This window comes from Dama dama, chromosome 5 (genome assembly GCF_033118175.1).
Source record: "Dama dama isolate Ldn47 chromosome 5, ASM3311817v1, whole genome shotgun sequence".
In the NCBI taxonomy this organism is placed as follows: Eukaryota; Metazoa; Chordata; class Mammalia; order Artiodactyla; family Cervidae; genus Dama; species Dama dama.
The window spans coordinates 124,799,371-124,814,376 of record NC_083685.1 but is presented as its reverse complement, the minus strand read 5'-3'; the positions used below and the strand labels follow the sequence as shown (position 1 = coordinate 124,814,376).

Below are 15,006 nucleotides of genomic sequence, written 5' to 3'. Positions count from 1 at the left end.
TCCCTCAGAGTCTCAAAGACCTGGCTCCATTGTATTCTAGTTTCCAGTCCTGCGTTACTTGAAGCCACATTTCCTGGTCACCATGCTGCTCCTTTCCGTTCCTCCCTCCACAGGCAGGATAGCCTCTGATTCTCTTTACCCCTCCCCTCTCTGGCCTCCAATCCACCAGCCCCAGAGGCCCCTGTCTTTTAAAATCTCTCCTGCCCTTCCCTTCTCTTGTTCTGTTCCTATGCCCACCCCCCTGATTCTGCCTCACAGATGCCCAGAAACTGTGAGGAGTGGAGCAGAGATGCTGGAAACACTCCTAGGCTCATCAGATGTGTCCCCTTTACAAATGTTATGCCCCAGAGCCCATGTTTCTCCCTCTGCACCAAGGCATTTTTCCTGGTGAGGAGGTGGAGAGTTGTAGAATCAGCAGGGCTGAGAGATCTTAATCTGAAGTAACTGTCCAGGAGAGTTAATTCTCGCCCTCACACTGACATGGGGAACACTGCTCCATAGCACTCTATGGAGTTCATAAAAATATGAACTTCCCTGGTGGGCCAGTGGTTAAGACTCTGAGCTCACAGTGCAGGGAAGTGGGTTCAACTCCTGGTCAGGGAACGAAGGTCCCTCATGCCACATGGAATGGCACCCCTCCCCCGCCAAAAGGCAGTAGTGTCATGTAAACAAAAGTCAATGGTCACAGTATAGAACATTCCCACAGGACAACGTGGAAAGGACCAACAACTCAATAAAAGAGTAAATCCATAGATTAAGTGACCCAAGACACTTTCACTATGGAAGCAGAGAGGGGGCTGTTCTTCCTCTCTCTGTCCCTCTTTCTGTGGGCTTGGCTAGCTGGACATCTGTGTAGGAACTCTGGGATCAGGAGGGATGGTTAGAATCTGTCCACTGGGGTAGCCAGTGATAATGGCTACCTGGCCAGCCCAATCCTGTATCTACCCTGCCGGGGCTTTCAGCTCCTGCTGTTAACCCAGCTGTCACACTGTCGGTCCAGGGTTAGAACATCTTACCCTGTTTGCAGACCTCCCAACCTTAGGAATCTTTCTGGAAGCTCCTTGCCCAGGTTGCACCAATCAGAGGCCTGGCCCCGCCCTTAAACCCGAGAACTGATAAGTGAGGCCACGAGGTGGAGTCTGCAATGTGGCAGCATCAGGAACCAGTGACAATGTAGGGAGGGAAATCTATCTTATAGAAATATAAAAATATTTTGTAATTTTTGGAGTGTGTGTTTTTGCATGTTATCCTTTTCTAAAAAAGCTTTTATTGTCAAATACTTATACACGAGTATATAAAACATGCATATACAGTGTAAAAAATTAGAAAGCAGACATCCTTGGCACTATTACCCTGATCAAGAAGTACTTTCTTGTACAAAATTACTGCTCCCCAATGACCCAGCACCCTCACCTCCAGAAACACAAGATAAAACGTGTACAAGGACCTGCAGGGAAACATGTTCTGAACGGCAAAATCCAAAATAAAAGGAGCGGGAGCTGTGTTGGCACCTACACTTGATGCCCACGCCCCAGGCAGGGATGAGATGAGGATGATGGCGGCTGAGGCTCTGCCCTGATGATTGGCTGGTGGCCTGGGGGTGGGGCAGAAGCACCAGCTGGCCCGACTCAAGGTTTCTTCATTTCAGTCCCTCGTATAAAAATAAAATCTTCAAGTCTCCACTGTGTCTCTGTTGAGCGATTCCTCTTTAGGGAATGTAGCCCACGTACAGGGCAATAAATATGGCCAAAACTTCCGGCTCAAAAGTCGTCATCTCAAGACCTCCCCAGCCCAGTGGTTGAGACTCTGACTTTCCGCTGCAAGGGGCACCGGTGTGATCCCTGGTTCGGGGACTAAGATCCCACAAGCTGCAGGGTGTGCCCTCCCCCAAAAAAGTCATCATGGCCATATTTTTAGAGCCCCCAAATAAAAACATTTTGAAGTCCAATAATGGGTAAACAAATTCTGATTAAAATTTGTCAAAAAATAAATAAGATTTGTCTTTGTCATTAGAATGACCATTTATGTTGTGGTCATTCAGGGAGAAAATTTGAACAATGTGGAAAATGCTTATGCTAAATAAAAGATGCAGAAAAACACAATTGTTTATAGAATATGAGCACAGAATGTACAAAGTAAAAGAGAAGACGAAACTATCTCCTTCACCAAAATGTGAAGGAAAATAGAAAAGAGATGAGGAGGGAGAAGGTAAAAATCAACCTTCTCAAGATTGCCTCCAGGAACCCTCTGCTCCGAGGCCTACACTGTCTCGGCAGGAGGTAAGCTGGTGTCGTCCGGCGAGTGACTCCGTCCCGCTGTGGTGCGTCCTGCGCTGCGTGCGCGCCCCCGCGGGACCTGGGCACCGCGCGGTCCTCTGAGATCCAGGCAGCCCTAGAACTGGGCTCCCATCTTCCTCCCTTGAGCCCCGCCCCCTTCAGAGAGGAGGGGAAGGGGAACTCCAGCTTGGAGGCTTCCTCCCGCCTCTCTCTCCACGTGGCCCAGCCGGCTCCTGAGTCGGTCTTCCAGCCAACAACTGGTCCCATCAGAGCTGTGGCCTCAGGTCCCCAGGGGAGCAGCTGGGGCAGTTCTGGGGCCCACGGGAATGGAGGCACCGGGTCACCAGGGTGGGTGGCACTCATCCCTTGCTTTCCTCAGCTGAGTCCCGAGGCCGCTTCCCGGAGCCCCGGAGGGAGGGTGGCCTCGGGCTGATGGCACAAGGTCAGGGTCCGACCCTCGAGGAGCCAGAAAATGGGGTAGAGGGGCCGGGTGAAGATGGCATGGAAGGTGTGCAGGGGTTGGGTCTTGGGTTCCAGGCTGTAGAAGGTGAGGCAGCCAGAGGCCATGTCCAAATCCACGCCCAGGAGCCGCCCTGACACGGCCGGGAGGCGCCGGGCCTTCCCGTCGTGCCAGGCCTGGGTGCAGTCCTCCTGAACGCAGAGGCCCCAGGAGCTGGGCCCGCGGCCGATGTTGTCCGTGTGGGGCCCCTGCCTGCGCCTCGTCAGTTCCGAGTAGGCGACACCCAGCGTCACCGAGTGGCTGGACGCACGCACCTCCCAGTAGTGCTGCCCGGCCTGGAAGCTCTGGACACACTGCACCTGCCAGAGCTCGAAGCTGCCTGGCCTGTCTGGGCCCCGGGGCTTTAGAAGGTGCTTTACCCGCTGGTCCTGCTGAGACAGGCAGAGGTGGCGGTTGGCGCTGACAGGGTCGAAGGTCAGGTTGCGATAATCTGTTGGGCAGAGGCGGATGGAAGGTGAGCGAGTGAGGGCGCCTGTGCCTGGCCATCACTCTGTTCTCAGAGGGGACGGGCAGCAGCTGAATTTCCATCGACGGACCCCCAGACATCTGCGGGGGCCACTGGAAGCTGAGCGAACGTGGGCATCATCTCAGCATCTGATCCTCTGTGTGACCCCTGAGGTGGAACTTTCCATCAGGCTCATTTCACAGATGAGAAAACTGAGGTTCAGAAAGCTAACCTAACTTCATAGTAAGTGGAAGAATCGTGATCGATCCCAGGTTCGTGCACCCAGAATCTCCTTAAACGCTACACAGGCTGCATGTGTAAGAGGTGTGCACCCTGCAACAGGTATGCGGGGAAGTGGGGGCAAGGCCAGCCCTAGGGAGGGGCGTGAAACAGGTTTCCTGGACGGAATAGTTAGGAAACAGTTGGTGCCCCCCGACACAGGCATAGGGACACACACATGTGCTCACAGTGCACACATGAACACACACGTACCCTCATGTACGTACAATGCACTCACACACACATGCTCACACAGGTGCAGACACACGTGTGCTCTAGGTCTCCTTACTCTGCCAGAGTCTCCTCCTCAGTGGACACACGGGGCTCAGGACTGGTGCCAGGGGACCTGGGGCCTCTATGGGGCAAAGCAGGGTTTTAGGGGAGTCATCAGGAGGAGCGCTCATGGGGGCCAGGCCATTGACTCCATTCCCACCCCCAGTGGGAGGGTTGCTGGGCCCAGAGGGGCAGGCAGAGGTCTGGGATCAGCCTTACCCACGGAGCCCAAGTCAGCAGCCTCAGCTGGTCCTCCGGGGTGAGCCCCCTCTTCCAGGAGGAGGGCACACAGCTGGCTCAGTGTCTCCTTCAGACTGCCCAGCTGCTGATCTTCGTCCCACTGTGGGAGAGTCAGTGGCCCGAGAGGGCCTGGGGGCACCAGTTGCTGTGATTCCTGAGCGCAGGGGACAGCTGCAGTAAGCCCGGGCACAAGTGGTAGGCGCAGCGGCCCCCCTGCCTGCCTCCCAGAGGCCTGGTACCTGGAAGAAGGTCTGGTCATCCAGATGCTCCAGGAGGTGGCGAGTCCTGTGACCACAGAGAGACACGGCCTCCAGGTGGCCCTGCAGGCGCTGTTTCTCCCCCTCAGCCTGCTCCAGGGCCTGGGTCTTGGCCACACTGATGTCCCTCAGAGCCCTGGCCCGCCGCAACTCCAGGGCCTGCAGCAGGCGGCTGATCTTGCCAGAGACCACGGAGCTCAGGGTGCAGGCTGAGTTCTGGGTGGGCACAGGAGGAGCTGAGGACAGCCAGGGCCCTGGGCTGCCCACTGGGCTGAAGGGTGGGGAGTTGGGGAGCCAAGGTCTCTCTGCCCCCTGCCCCCTGGCTCTTCATTTCCTGCTGCTGGGAGGCATTTTCAAGGTGGCTCATGCCTACTGCCCAGTGTCCCAGGGGCCGGCTGGTGGCCGCCTGAAGGACACGCACGAGGACATGGGGGGGGGGGGTGGCTGGGGGACAGGCCTGGTACCTGGATCTGGCTGCTTCGCTGCTGCAGCTCCTGTAGCTGCCTCTTGGCCTGGGCGGCCTGCTGCTGGGTGACCTCCAGCGTGGCTCTCAGCTGGGCCTGTGGGCCCCCCGGGGTGACAAGAGTGACAAGAAGGGGCCAGGACTGGCTGTTACGTCCCCCCTCAGTCAATCAGCAAGCACCTGCAGATGCTCAGACTCCCCTTCTGTGCCACCCGGGTGAGGCCCACACACACGGCATCAGCCTTGGTTCTGAGCCCTGGGGGAACTGACTGGGTCAGGGTCCCAGGGAGGCCTAGACAAAGCCCCTGCCCCACCAGGAGCAGAGTGGTGCCCGGGTGGTACAGAAACCTTGGGCTGAACACAAGCAACATGGTTATACTCTCAGGACTGCAGGACAGCACCCCCGCTAGGATCTGGGGCCCTGCACCCGGTCAAGAGCCTGTCTTGCTTCTGCTTGTCGCGGCGACACCCTGAAGTGAGAGACCCATGTTATCCCCGCTTCACAGATGAGGAAGCAGGTCAGGGAAGTTCATAACTTGGCCAGATGACTGGATCTTCCCAAGTGTAAGGCTCATGCCTCGGTCCGAGCCGCAGAGCCTCCAGCACAGGACAACATGCAGGAGGTAGGAAAGGGCAGGGCAGTGTTTCCTGGTTCACTCTGACTCTCCCCCAAGGGCGCAGCCCTGCCCTCACACCCCAGCATCACTGCCCCTCCGCTAGCCAAGTTCTAGCTCCTTCAGAGCTTCTGCCGTCCAGCTGTACCACCTATTCCTCCCTGCAAACTTCCGCACTCCGTGCACTGTATTCAGCCCCCAAGGCAGTAACCTCTTGTCCTGACTGCGTCCTCAGCAGCCGCGGGGATTGTCTGTCCTCCAGCACTCGGCTCTGGGCTCCTTGACCTCCTCACTCCATCCCAGCTACTCACTCCCGTATCCTTACCCTGGACCTGGCACCGGCCCTGACATCTCTATTCCAAGCATCCGTGTCCTGACCGCCACCTCCTCTCAACCCGGAATCAAAACAGGGCTAAGCCCGCGGCTGAAGCTGCCCGTCCCCGCCCGGGCGCAGAGAGCTGTGCGGATCCCCAGCGAGTCACCTCGCGCGCCCGGCGCTCGGCGTCCAGCAGCACCCTCTCGTGGAGGCGACACTCACGCACGGTGCACACGCAGCACACGCAGAGGCCTTCGGTGCGGCAGAAGAGCTCGAGCGGCCGGCCGTGCCGGGGGCAGCGCGCGCCGGGGCCGGGATCGGGGCAGGGGCCGGGCGTGCCGCGCAGCTCCTCCACCACGCCGCTCAGAGCCACGTTGCGGCGCAGCTCGGCGCCGTCCGGGAAGGGCTCCCGGCACTCGGGGCACACCTTCTCGCAGCGGCCCCCCCAGTCCCGGATGCAGGCCCCGCAGAAGTTGTGGCCGCAGAGCAGCGTCACCGGCTCCTTGTAGAGCTCCAGGCAGATGGAGCAGGTCAGCTTCTCCTCCAGCTGCTGCGCGGCCATGGCGGCGGCGCGCGGAAGGAAGGCCGGGGCCTCTTAAAGGGACCGCGGGCGCTGGGGTGTGGGTGCGGCGGGCGGAGCGAGGACCCGCCGGGTGACCACCTTTTTTCCCGTCCGACCAGACCAGCCGCCACTCCCAGCGTCTGCCCGCCGCAGCACGCCCGTTCCGCCTAGCGCCTACGGCTCCGGCTCCGAGGCGCCCCTGCCTGCCTTCTACCGCCCAGGCTGGGAGACGGGGTCCAGCTCTCTCTGGTCCCACCTTGGGACCTCATTCCGCTTCCGGAGATCCTCACTCCAACAGCACCCGTGCAGGGGATCTGGCCCCAGGTTCTGGAGACTAGAGCCTTGGGAGACTTGTTGGGCTTTCAAGCCTCCTCCTGGCTAAGGGCCACCACTAGAACCTCTTCTGAAAATCTAACACAAGTAACACTGACAACAGTTATCTACCTCCCAGGGGCTTTGGCCATTAAATCAATCAGGACAGGACGTGGGACTGCCTGGCAGAGCACTGGGCACACAGCTGGTGCTCATTAAATGCCCTCCAGACCCATGGGGTTCTGCTGCACTTTTTTCCTTGAGCTGAGTGTCAGGCACTTGCCAGACTAGGATGTCTCCCTTCTCTAAGCTGTGCCTAATTTTGGTTCTTTTAAAGTAAACAGTGAGGTAGAAAGAAAAAAATAAAAAAATAAACAGTGAGGTGGGAATGTCTGGTTACCAAGAGACAGAGACCAGAAAATAGCGGTTCCTCCCTACCCCCTTTAATGGAAACTCAAAGGTCTTCAACTGCAATTGGAATACTGTGCGGGGAGAGTTCCTTGTTTGCAGGTCCAAACTGTTCTGGAACCCCACTTCTTAAGAGAGTTGGTTCCCCTGCAGCTGAGCAGAGGGGGTCTTGACCACTAACCCACCATCCCTGGCAGTGTGCTGGGCCAGTGCGAGAGGCAGGACATCCTCTCACTTCAATGCAGGAAACCTCATATTGTCTTGTTTTGTAATATGTTTATAGTTTCTCTTTCTGATCTCTTAACTGGCTCCTCAGCAGTCTTCTCCTTTAGAGAAGAGAAATACCCTAACCAGCCAGCAAGCATGCAGGAGCTTCCAGGGCCCTGAACAGGGCGGTGTGTCCAGAGACCTCTGAGACCTGCCTGTGCCCCACCTGACAAACCTGTTTCAAAGCATCTGGAGGCTGGGAGCCTGAGAAAAGCTGGCGAGGGGTCAATGCCCAGAGCTGGCAAATTTCTTTCAAGAGGCCTGTGGGAGCAGCCAGGGCCCACCACCTGCATTTCTTCTATACACCTCTTCAGCCACTGGATCACAGGGCCTCTGACAGCCTCAGCAAGCACAGGTGAGGGGGCACCTCCAGGGGCGGGAGGCAGCCCTCTGCCCGCCAATAAAGCAACAGGGTTCCAGCAGGGGGCGCTCTGGCCATTGCCAGAACATAAACCCAGACCAGCTACAGCAAAAATCTTTATTGGAAACCCTACCCCCAGCCTTCTCCCCCCACCACGCCCTGAGCCTGCTGGGAGGGTGGCAGCAGGTGGCCTCAGGCAGGAGAAGCCCGGTGCTTGGCCCCTTGGCGCTGGGTCTCTATTGCCCCCGCCTGCAGAGCCCAGCAGGGTGGCCTGAGGAACCCAGTGCGCCCTGAGGTGGGGCACTCCGTTCAGTTAGTAGATGCCGTAGGTGGGTTCCTGACCAACCCTGTAGCGGTCCAGGTAGCGCAGGGGCTGCCGGTGGGGGAAGCTCTTCTGCTTAGGGTGATAAGGGGGGGGCCGCACAAACTCAAACACAGGCTCGCGCATGTCTGTAGGAGAGTGAAGGAGAGGCCCGAGTGTGGACTGCTGCTGGCCTGAGCCCGTCTGTCTGTCTGCCTGCTCTGGGGGACTGCCTAGCCAGCCCACTGGGAATGGCACGCCTGCTGGTGGCCCTCCCCTGACAGGCACTCCTGGCATGTCAGGGGAGGTCTGTGCGCTCAGACCAGCCGCCCCCTCCCCCTTGCCCACTCTGCCCTTACCCAGCAGCTGGTGGAAGATGTGGGTGACTGAGTCATCCCAGCGGCACTGGAAGAAGGCCAGGCCAGCTGGGGTCATGGCGTCTTGGTGTTTCTTGTAGAAATCAAAAGTGTGGAAGGTCCGCTGGGCAAGCTGGTAGCTGTAGGAGGAGGGGAGCATTTGAGAGTTGCGGGGGGTGGGGGGACCAGAGCCCCACACCCCACCTCTGGTCCCATAGGCAATGCTGAGAAGCCCTTTAGGGTCTGCCTAGCACAGCACAACTACCCTTCTGTTCGCCTCAAGGCCCAAGTGATGAGAGAGGAGACCTGAGGGAGACTGACCGTTACTGGGAAGCTGGCCTGAGCCTGGGCGGAGCTGGGGTGGGGAGGCACCAATTACCAGGGTGAGGGCCGGGTGTCCCCGGAGAAGTCAATTGGCTTGTCCTGCTTGAAGAGAAGGAAGGCAAAGCGGTGGAAGCCGGAGCCTCGGGCGGGGAAGGGGGGGAGGTAGGGACACGTCTCCTGTCCTTCAGCTACCCTGCTGCCTGGAATGTTGGTACTGGTGGGAGAAAAAGCCTCTGTTAATTGCCACTCGCCGCAGGCAGCAGCAGGAACATCCCCACCCAGTGCTCCCTACAGATTGCTACAACTCCCCCCAGGAGGACCCTAAGATTATCTCCACTACACAATCAGATAGGAAGAAAAGCGTTTGTACACCCTCAGATGGAGAGCAGTCGTGTGGGGGGAAAAGTAGGGGCTCAGAGGCCAACAAGAGCCCCAGGAACCGTCAGGATGAGAGCAAGCTCGAGCAGCTGGTTTCCTGGCGCCGGGGGGCTGTGGGGTGGCACGGCCGCTCAGGTGGGAGAGCCATGCCACCGCTTCGCTCCTGATGTCCCGAAGGCTCTGGGTTTGCCAGGGAATGTCTGCCCAGCCTGGCACTGGGATGGCCGCTGTACCTGCCCCAGGTACAACTCGCCAGAGGGCCTGCTGCACAGGGTGGTAACTGCAGTTGGATAAAATTGCCTGACCTCTGCCTCTAGGCCTGGTGCTCGGAACCAAAGGCCACTGAGCAAACAAAAGGCAGCCCACAGGTGCCAGAGGCCTCTCAGGGTCTCCTTTCCCATGTCCCTGAGCCCCTCAGAGTGGCTAAGGCACGTGGTGACACGACCCTAGCTTCACAGGGGAGGAAATGAGTTCAGAGAGACAGAGAGGCCTGTGGGAGGGGCTGAAACCCACTGCCTGCTTTTCTTCTGTACCCTGGATCAGCCCCCGGATCACCCTTCAGGGCCCCTGACACCCTCAGGAAGCAGAGGTGAGGGACCACCTCCAGGGCTGGGAGGTGGTGGTTGATCCATGGTGGAGCCAAGACTCAAGTTCAACTGCAGCTCTTTCGAGGATGCCAGAACCTCCTCGAACACTGAGCCACACCCCTATCCCAGGTACTTACACCAGCCAGTGCACGTACTCGGCGTCTGGTTCCAGCAGGTGTCCATCTACACACAAACACACCCACTGACTGCGGGCACTGCTGCCCCCTCCCTCCTCCTCCCTTGGAAGGAGCTGGGGCTGGAGCTTTCCACCCGGCCCCTTCCCTGGCTCCTCAGGGCCTCCCCAGGGAGGTGAGGGAGGCAGGCGTCCCTGGGAACTCCCAGACCCTTACCCAAGTTGGTGAGAAACAGTGTCCACATGGAGCCCTCATCTGCCTCATAGGTCACCTCCGGGGGCTGGGCAGCCTGGTGGGGCAAGAACGAGGGCGCTGTCACCCCATGAGGGACGGACAAGCCGTTCTAAACAGACCTTTACTCTGGAGGGCAGGAGCCTGAGGGAGCCTTGGAGAAAGAAAAGCTCATTCTGGACCAAGTGCCCTGGACAGTCCCTTGAGAGACAAGTGAGCAAAGACTTATCCAAAGAGACCTCCAGAGCTGCCTATCCAGAGATCTGAACCACAAGAAGGCCAACGGCCGGGAGGGCACTCTGACGGAGCTTCTTTTATTTTACATTTCTTTCTTTGTGATTACTTTATCATGGTGTTGTTTATTGGGAAATCAAAAAGAGACAGAGAACAAGAAAACCCCAGGCGAGCTCACACAGACGCTGTGCCTGTGCCCTTGACCACCATGAAAACCGCCTCTGTAAGCGCTTTCAAAAAGGAGCTGTCTCTGGCCTCATGGTGGGATGTGTCTGCGCACACAGGGCAGGCAGGGGCACAGGCCAGCAGTTACCTCAGCTGGAGTGACTTCATTGCCATAGTAAACAGGTACCAAGTCGTCCTTGCCTATGGCATAGGCCACATGCAGGGGGACTCGGGGCACGAAGGTGGCCCCGTGGAAGAGGTCCCGATAGAGGCCATAGTATTCGGCCAGACGCTGCTTGTGGTAGGGGCCACAGGTTCTCTCCCACTCGGCCCGCACGGCCTCCACGGGAATGCTTGCTGGAAAGGAATGATGCTGGTTGGGATGCAGGGTGGGGGCAGGGACACACCCAGGACCCCCTCCCTCGGGAAGGCTTACCTGTGCGGAGGCGAGCAGCCCGTTCCTCCTCCACACTGGCCCGCAGCTCCCGCAGGACCTGTTTCCGTTCCAGCAACTGTTTGGTCCGGCAGACCTTAGGTGGAGGCAACCCAATGTCAACCTTGTCTTTGGGATCTGCGGAGGGAAGACGTGTTGGACAAAGTGGAATCAGGGCTTAGCTAAGCTCCCTGTCCATATTTTTCCTTTCACTAGGCAAACTCTGCTACTAAAGCTTGGCCTTTAATTCACAAAACTAAAACATACCGTGTTGTCAGCTTCACAGATCTGGACTCGTTCCAGTCACTAACTAACTAAACTGGATACACCGTGAGATTCTATTTTCTGATCCCTAAACAAGGTTACATCTGTCTGCATGCATGTGTGCTAGGTCGCTTCGTAGTGTCTGACTGTGCGACCCCATGGACTGTGGCCTGGCAGGCTCCTCTGTCCGTGGGATTCTCCAGGCAAGAATACTGGAGTGGGTTGCCATGTCCTCCTTCAGAGCATTATTTGTCTAGGTCATGGGAAACCCAGGCGGATGGTGACCTAATTATAGCTGGGATCACCTTCAAGCCTGTTAACAGCTGTCCGTGCAGGGTCCCCGAGTCACCATCCCGGGGGCTTTCAATTTAACTCAGCAAAGTATTGGTCATCTGTGGCAGGTGTAGAGATCTAGTGGTGGTCAAGGCAGACAGGATCCCGGTCCTTAGAGAGCTCATAGTCTGGGAGGGAAGCAGCGAAGAGTCAGGATGCACTGTGCCCAAGGTGACATCAACACTGTCATAGGAGCACAGAGGGGAGTTCCAACTCAGAATTGGGACGGGGGCGGTTGGTCAGGAAAGGACTTTCGGTGTAGAATGATCAAAGGTGGAAATCTAATAATGAAAGAAGAGAATTTTCCAAGAAGGGGGGGCTAAAAGGTATGAAAAAATGCTGGCCGGGAGCACGCCGGCGGAATCCACCCCCCTTAGCCTCCGAGTCCCAAGGCGGTGGGGTCACAGCCCAGCTCCGGACACCCCCACCTGACTCCTCCCCGAAATGCTCCCGGTACGTCCGCCACCAGTGCGCGTCCCGCGCCTCCCGCTCCGCCCGGCGCCGGTAGCGGTCGAAGCTGCGGTATTTCTTCAGCCGCTCCAGGTTGCTCACGTCGATGTCCTCGTTGGGCATCGGCCCCAGAGGAGCGGCCCGGCGGCCCAGGGCGGCTGCGGGAGGAGAGCAGGACATCAGGCTGGCCCCGGCCCCCGCTGAGGCCCGGAGCGGGAGCCGGCTCGAGCCCCAGGGTTCGGCTGGACGGGGACCTCCAAGAGCCCCTGACCCCCAACAGCCCTCACCTGAGGTGCTGAAGCCCCGCCAACTCCGACTGCCGTTCAGCACGGCCCGCCACCAGGGGGCCGCCATCTTCCCTCAGGCCGGCGCGCCGCCTCTCCGAGGACCCCGCAGAGGTGGCCGGAGCGGCGCCTGAGCGCCTGGCGCAGGCCCCGCCCCCGCGTCCTAGGAGCCCCGCCCCCGTCCTGGGCCCGTAGTCGTCCTCTTCCGGGCTGAAGGTGGCTGCAGGTACCCGGCTCCCCTGATTCGGAAGTACCCAGTGGGCGGCGGGGCGGAGCTGCGAGCTGTCCCGCCCCATGCCTGCCGCCGGCCACCAGGGGGCGACACAGACTGGGGGCGGTCGGCCGGGCTTGTAGCCGCCTCCACTGGAGAAGGTACGCCCGTTGAGGGGATCTGGGTTTTCTTGGGCTTCCCTGGTGGCTCAGCTGGTAAAGAATCCTCCTGCAGTGTGGGAGACCTGGGTTCAGTCCCTGGGTTGGGAAGATCCCCTGGAGAAGGGAAAGGCCACCCACTCCAGTATTCTGGCCTGGAGAATTCCATGGACTGTATAGTCCATGGGGTCGCAAAGGATCGGACACGTGTTGTTCTCAAGGGTCTCCCAACCCCTGAATGCGGCGTGCTCGGCCCCTGCAGTGGTGTAGCAGCACGGGCAGCGGTAGGGGTTATGAACAGGGCCTCGAGTCCCCCTGCTTGCGTTCATATTCTAGGATGTGACTTTCCCTTCGCCTTTGCAGTTTACCTCACTTGGAAAGAAAGTAGGTAGTAATAGTGCTTTATCTCATAAAGGGTGTTAAGTATTAAATGAATTAACATATATAAAGCATTTGCTGTGGTATGAAAGTGTTAGTCGCTCAGTCCTGCCCTACACTTTGTGATCCTACAGGACTGTAGCCCACCAGGGTCCTCTGTTCATGTGCTTTACCAGGAAAGAATACCAGGAAAGAGTGGGTTGCCATTTCCTCCTTCAGGGGATCTTGCCCACCCAGGGGTGGAAACTGGGTCTCCTGCGTTTCAGGTGAATTCTTTACTGTCTGAGCCCCTAGGGAAGACTAAACTGTGGTATGTGTGCTCAAGCTGGTTGGTCGTGTCTGACTCTTTCCGACCTCGTAGACTGTAGCCCAACAGGCTCCATGTGATTTTCCAGGCAAGAATAATGGAATAGGTTGTCATTTCCTCCTCCAAAACTGTGGTATATGTGTTAGCTTTTGATTACTTCCAGTTTTTTTTGCCTCTGCCTGATGAGATGGTTGGATGGCATCACCGACTCGGTGGACATGAGTTTGAGCAAGCTCTGAGAGTTGGTAATGGAATGGGAAGCCTGGCATGCTGCAGGCCATGGGTTGCAGAGTCAGACACGACTGAGCAACTGAACTGAAACCTTTTCAGGGTTGTGTTGTTCTTGGGATCAGGTTCTAACAAGATAAAACTTGGCACCCCAGTGACCTGGAGTGGTTTCTGCTCTGGCTCCTCTGTCCTGGAATTCAGGCTTCCATGACACCAGCCCTTTGGTAACCCAGCAAAGGGCTCATGTGCACATGATGCAGACCCAGACTCTGACAGTGGGTTTGGTTTGTGGCAAAGTAAAGACTTATTGCCGGACACCAAGGAGGGGAGTGGGAGACAAGCCTCAGATCTACCCCAACTTGGTCTTTGAGTTCGGAGGTTTTTTTTTTTTTTTTTTTTTTTTAAGGCTAGAACAAAGAAGCTAGGGTTAATTATCATTTTGTGACTTTTCCCCCATCCCACCCCCCATAACATTTCTTTTTTTTTTTTTCTTTGTTTCCCATGACATTTCTTAATTGAAGTTTTGGGTATCTGAATGTTTCTGGTTTATCACTCTCTAGCCAGGTGGTCCATGGCTTGAGGGGGTCTGTTACCTCATCTTGTCCTGGAGAAACAGTCAAAGTTTGCACATTAACAGTGATATCTATAGTAGCAATTTTAGTATATTAACGATGTTATCAACAGTAGCAGTTTTAGTCATCTGACTCTGTTTGATTAGTGTCCAGTTAGCACAGGATTGAGGTTAGAAGGTAAAGGAAAGGGAATAAAGTTTTGGACTGAGAGATTAATTATAAACTTGGTAAGGGAACACGTTTTTACCGGGACTTGGTTTCACATTTTTCAGTTACTCAGTGCTTTTGTCCCCCTGCACAGGACCTTTGCACATGCTGATTCTTCTGCCTTGCTCTCCTTACCTTTCCCCCTGTTGCTAAGTTACCTCCTAGACCGGGTCAAGTGGTCCCTCCAGGAAGGCTTCCCTGATGTCCCAACCAGGGGTGGTGACCTGTTCAGTTGCTCTGGTACTAGCAGAAGCTTGACCCTCACATTCACACAGAGATAGTGTGAGCGGTCTCTTCATCCAGCAGGAAGTGGCCACGCCTTGAATTTGGTTTTCATCCACAGCAGCCGAAGAGCTGAACTCACCGTCAATGCCAGTGCGCCCGTCAGCGCACAGCTGCTGGACGTTAAGGCCAGAAAGACCCAGTTCTGCCCTGAAGGAGCCACTGCTTATTAATTTGCGAAATCCTGCTCATCAACAGCAGAGCCACAGGCTCCGTAAACACAGCAGGACCCGGCCTCAGGCCAGGAGCACAGGGGTTCCTACCTTCCTAAGGTCCTGCGTGTTTACACCTGGCTCCTTTGCTATTTTATCTTTTACCTTTACTCTGAATCCTCTTCTACTGGCCTCCAACCCCCACCCCAACCCCACCCCCAGCCTGCCCCTCTAGAATTGAAGACTCACGGGATCTCCAGGGGCAGAGGCACAGAGCTTGCTGGTCGATCCGGTGGCTCCTGTTTCTCCATTATGCCTTACTTTCTTTTAAAAGATGATTTATTTCTGCATTTTTTTTTTTTTTTTTGGTCACACCTCATAGCATGAGGGATCATAGTTCCCCAACCAGGGGTCAAACTCATGTCCCCTGCAGTGGAAGCTGGG

At 56.9% G+C, this 15,006-nt stretch overlaps 2 protein-coding genes across 3 annotated transcripts; both read right to left on the bottom strand.

Moving 5' to 3' along the window:
- Positions 1-2,087: 2,087 nt before the first annotated feature.
- TRIM65 (tripartite motif containing 65) lies at positions 2,088-6,305 on the bottom strand. 2 transcript variants are annotated; one of them, XM_061144791.1, is made up of 6 exons: positions 5,850-6,305; positions 4,755-4,850; positions 4,273-4,506; positions 4,013-4,187; positions 3,810-3,875; positions 2,088-3,226 (listed from the first exon to the last, which is right to left on the bottom strand). In XM_061144791.1, the coding sequence occupies exons 1-6, from the start codon at positions 6,243-6,245 to the stop codon at positions 2,652-2,654; spliced, it is 1,542 nt and encodes a 513-aa protein (XP_061000774.1). In that variant the 5' UTR covers positions 6,246-6,305; the 3' UTR covers positions 2,088-2,651. The 2 variants fall into 2 exon arrangements, with proteins under 2 accessions (XP_061000774.1, XP_061000775.1); XM_061144792.1 differs by lacking the exon at positions 3,810-3,875.
- A 1,391-nt stretch (positions 6,306-7,696) lies between these two features.
- MRPL38 (mitochondrial ribosomal protein L38) lies at positions 7,697-12,209 on the bottom strand. The gene is made up of 9 exons (XM_061144793.1): positions 12,071-12,209; positions 11,762-11,941; positions 10,740-10,874; positions 10,452-10,660; positions 9,890-9,962; positions 9,677-9,722; positions 8,630-8,788; positions 8,254-8,390; positions 7,697-8,043 (listed from the first exon to the last, which is right to left on the bottom strand). The coding sequence occupies exons 1-9, from the start codon at positions 12,135-12,137 to the stop codon at positions 7,907-7,909; spliced, it is 1,143 nt and encodes a 380-aa protein (XP_061000776.1). The 5' UTR covers positions 12,138-12,209; the 3' UTR covers positions 7,697-7,906.
- Positions 12,210-15,006: the final 2,797 nt, after the last annotated feature.